This window comes from Penaeus japonicus, unplaced genomic scaffold, assembly GCF_977035675.1.
Source record: "Penaeus japonicus unplaced genomic scaffold, GWHDUDI00000001_assembly GWHDUDI00000001, whole genome shotgun sequence".
Taxonomy (NCBI): Eukaryota; Metazoa; Arthropoda; class Malacostraca; order Decapoda; family Penaeidae; genus Penaeus; species Penaeus japonicus.
The window spans coordinates 53,081,216-53,085,479 of record NW_028234403.1 but is presented as its reverse complement, the minus strand read 5'-3'; the positions used below and the strand labels follow the sequence as shown (position 1 = coordinate 53,085,479).

General features: G+C 32.2%; 1 protein-coding gene across 1 annotated transcript in view; it reads left to right on the top strand.

Annotated features, from left to right (window-relative positions):
- Positions 1-680: 680 nt before the first annotated feature.
- LOC122261269 (uncharacterized) overlaps positions 681-4,264 on the top strand; it is a 118,714-nt gene continuing 115,130 nt past the window's right edge. The window contains exon 1 of the mRNA XM_086548181.1: positions 681-813. Coding sequence (XP_086404307.1) covers positions 788-813 — 26 coding nt within the window. The 5' untranslated portion in view covers positions 681-787. The remainder of the gene's footprint in view (positions 814-4,264) is intronic.

Below are 4,264 nucleotides of genomic sequence, written 5' to 3'. Positions count from 1 at the left end.
GCTCTCTGCGTGGCCCTTCCTGAGCCCCGACGACTGAACCGGAGGAAGCCTTCTCGCCCGGGGATTCCGTCCGAGCGCAGCGACGCCAGCGGAGGTGCCAGCCGAACGGAACCGCCCGCGAGCGCTGTTCGGGGCCCCACTCGCTCCCTTATCTCGGGACGCGCCGACGCTCCGGGGATCTCCGCGTCGGACATCTGTCTCCTGCCGGAACGCCGCATTATGCTGAAGGACTTCCGTGTGCTCGAGTGCTTGGTCGTGCCTTCTGCGTAGGAGAAAGACGCGGGCGGAGGGCGTTTAGTGCGGGGGGAATGGTGATGAATTGAACGGTGAGAGTCTTCGGTGTTTGAGTTATAATAGACTGTTTTCGAGACTTTTTTTTCGAACTGAGATCTGAAGACCAGTTATTGTTCTTAAGAAAAGAGGAAAGTCTTCCATGATTTAAAAAAAAAAAACCTTCCGTGTATAAAACAATCAAGAATTAGAGAAACAAGAGAGAGATAAAAAAAAGCGTCCACCATCACCCTAAGAAAAAAGTGGAAAAAAACCCTCAAAGGATCGAGAAAATAATAGAACATTTCCTCCAGCGCAGTCATGCACTCAGGAATCGCATGACCAGTAAACGGGAAAGATACCAAAAGACAAAATAGAATTAAAAAAAAAAAATAAACGAAAAGAATTAAGAGTTACGAATCAGAAAAAAATAAAGAAACACAAGAAGATAAAGAAGAAATACAAGACGTCCTCCAGTTACTTAGAGTCCTCACAGCCTCCTCTGACACCCGCCCCAATGCATGATATTATCAAGATGTGCAGGTAAGTCCCCCCACCTGTTGCGTCCAGCGGCAACAGGTAACATGGCCAGAATATTAAACATAGTGATTAATATTTTATGTGGATTTGTTGAAGTGGCGTTGAGTTTGAACCCGAAGTTTCAACCAGATGAATGGGTTGAGAAATATGGTTGTAGGGTTTTTTTTTTTTATCTTTCTCTTTTACTCTTCTGTTTCTCGTTTATTGTTGATAGACCGTTTTTTTCAATTCCTAAACGATTATTGATTATTGAACAAATGCAATATCGTTCACGTTATAGATTCAGAGGCACCATTTGAGCATCGTCGCAAATCTAAACGGATTTAAGACTCCCTCGTCAAGATTTCTCTTAATTATTTGATAAGGAACTAATGCCAGTTATTGCGGCTCTGATCCTGTTTACATTACCTAAGAAATCACCCGAGCCTGACGTGACGTGACGTTGGCAATACTGCAAGCCTGTAATTATGCAATGATTAAACTTTCGCCGAGGAAAGAGCGTCTTCTCGCAGTGCAGTAAAGATCAGGGTTTTATTATTGTTGTTATCACTGTTATTATGGTTATTTTTATCGTTATCGTCATTGTCAATGTTATTATTAGTAACATGAATATTATCATTATCATTATGATTAGTATTATCTTTATTATCATCATTATTGTTATTATTATTATTATTATTATTATAATTATTATTATTATAGTTATTATTATCATTACTATTATTATTATCATTATTATTATTATTATCATCTTTATTATTATTGCTATTATTATTATTACTATTGTTATCGTTATTATTATTATCATTATTATTATTATTATTATTATTATTATTATTATTATCATTATTATTATTATTATCATTATTATTATTATTATCATTATCATTATTATCATTGTTATTATTATTATTATTATTATCATTATTATTATTATTATTATCATTATTATTATTATTATTATCATTATCATAATCATCATTATCATTATTATTATTTTTACAATTATTATTATCATCATCATCATTATCATTATTATTATTGCTATTATTATTGCCATTAGTATTATTATTAATAATTTAATTATTATCATTAAGCTAACCTAAAGGTTTCCAGCGAAATACATTGTTATTATTATTATTATCGTCATCATTATTATTATTATCATTATTATTATCATTATTGCTATTGTTATCATTGATATTATTATTGCTGTTGTTACTGATAAGATTATTACCACTAATATTACTGTCATTACTACTATTATCAATATTATCATTATCATTATTATTATTATCACTATTCATATCATTATCATCATTATTACTATTTTATTATCACTATTATTATCATTATCACTATCATCAAGATTATCATTGTTATTATTATCATTCTTACTATTTATATATTGTATCGTTATTATTATCATTGTTACTATTATGATTATCATCATTATTACTATAACAAAATAATGATACTGATAATGATTAGAAAATTATCACCATAATCATTATCATTATTACTATAATTATTATCATCATAGCCATTCGTACATATTTTGTCGGATGAATTATGCAATGTATTGTGCTATAAAGGCAATTTAGAATGTAAGAAAAAAAGATAAATATAAACATAATTATTGAATGTTTAATTATTCGTTATTAGAGTTGCCTTAAAAGATACAATAAACAAAAACAAAAACAAAACTAAACAAAAAACAAATACGGACAAACAAGAGAAAAGAAATAGAAAAAATAAAAGCAAATAATTTTTGTCACATTCTTAAGCAAACAAATATAAGGAGACAAATTATTATCATTGGTGTTTGAAATGTCTCTTCTTTTTTAACAGAGAGAGGGAGAAGGAGAGGGAGAGAGAGAGCGGAAGAAAGAGAGAGAAAGAGAGAGAAGAGAGATATTTAGATAGAGATAGAGAAAGAGACAGAGAGAGGGATAGGGATAGGGATGAGAGAGAGGGAGAGAGGGAGAGAGAGAGGGAGAGAGAGAGAGAGAGAGAGAGAGAGAGAGAGAGAGAGAGAGAGAGAGAGAGAGAGAGAGAGAGAGAGAGAGAGAGAGAGAGAGAAAGAGAAAGAAAGAAAGAGAAGGAGAAAAAGAGAAAGAGAGAGAATCGGTCAGAGAGACAGACAAAGAGAAATAGAAAGAAATAAAGACAAAGATAAAGACAGAGAAAGAGATAGAGAGATTAAGACAGACACCAAGATAGAGATAGAAGTAAAGATAAAAGATAGAAACAGAGACAGAGACAGAGACAGAGACAGAGATAGAGACTGAGACTGAGACTGAGACAGAGACAGAGACAGAGACAGAGACAGAGACAGAGACAGAGACAGAGACAGAGACAGAGACAGAGACAGAGACAGAGACAGAGATAGAGACTGAGACTGAGACTGAGACTGAGACAGAGACAGAGACAGAGACAGAGACAGAGACAGAGACAGAGACAGAAACAGAGACAGAGACAGAGACAGAGACAGAGACAGAGACAGAAACAGAAACAGAAACAGAAACAGAAACAGAAACAGAAACAGAAACAGAAACAGAAACAGAAACAGAGACAGACAGAGACAGAGACAGAGACAGAGACAGAGACAGAAACAGAAACAGAAACAGAGACAGAAACAGAGACAGAGACAGAGACAGAAACAGAGACAGACAGAGACAGAGACAGAGACAGAGACAGAAACAGAAACAGAGACAGAAACAGAAACAGAGACAGAAACAGAGACAGAGACAGAGACAGAGATAGAGACATAGACAGAGACACAGATAAAGATAGAGATCAATAGAGACAACAGAAGAGACCAACCCGCAAAAGAATTAAACAGAACTTGAAAGTCAACGATAAAGTCTCCCAAAGAAGTTGCATTATTTATAGATCAAAAGGAGCTAGCAATATGTAAAAGTGTCACGATATATTACTTACGATATATTATTTATAATATATTAATATATTATATTACGATATATAATTATTACGATATATTACGATATATTATTATATTCAAGATGCATCGATTCAATCTTTGTTTGCATATTGCACTGTGTTGGATTATCATTCTGAGGATGCCTTATGATGATAGGATTATTAAATTCATAGTCGGTGTAGAATTATCTTTATTATCATTACTATTTGATCATTTTTGGTATCGTCATTTCCTTTATCATTATTGATATGATGTCATTGTTATGATATTATCAGTATCATTGTTTGATATCATTATGTTTATTATGATCATTAGTGATAGTAGTTATTATCATTATCATTATTATTATTATTATTATTATTATTATTATTATTATCATTATTATTATCACTATTATTATTATTATTATTATTGTTATTATTATTATCATTATTATTATTGCTATCATTATTATCATTATTATTATTATAATCATTATCATTATTATTATTATCATTATTATTATTATTA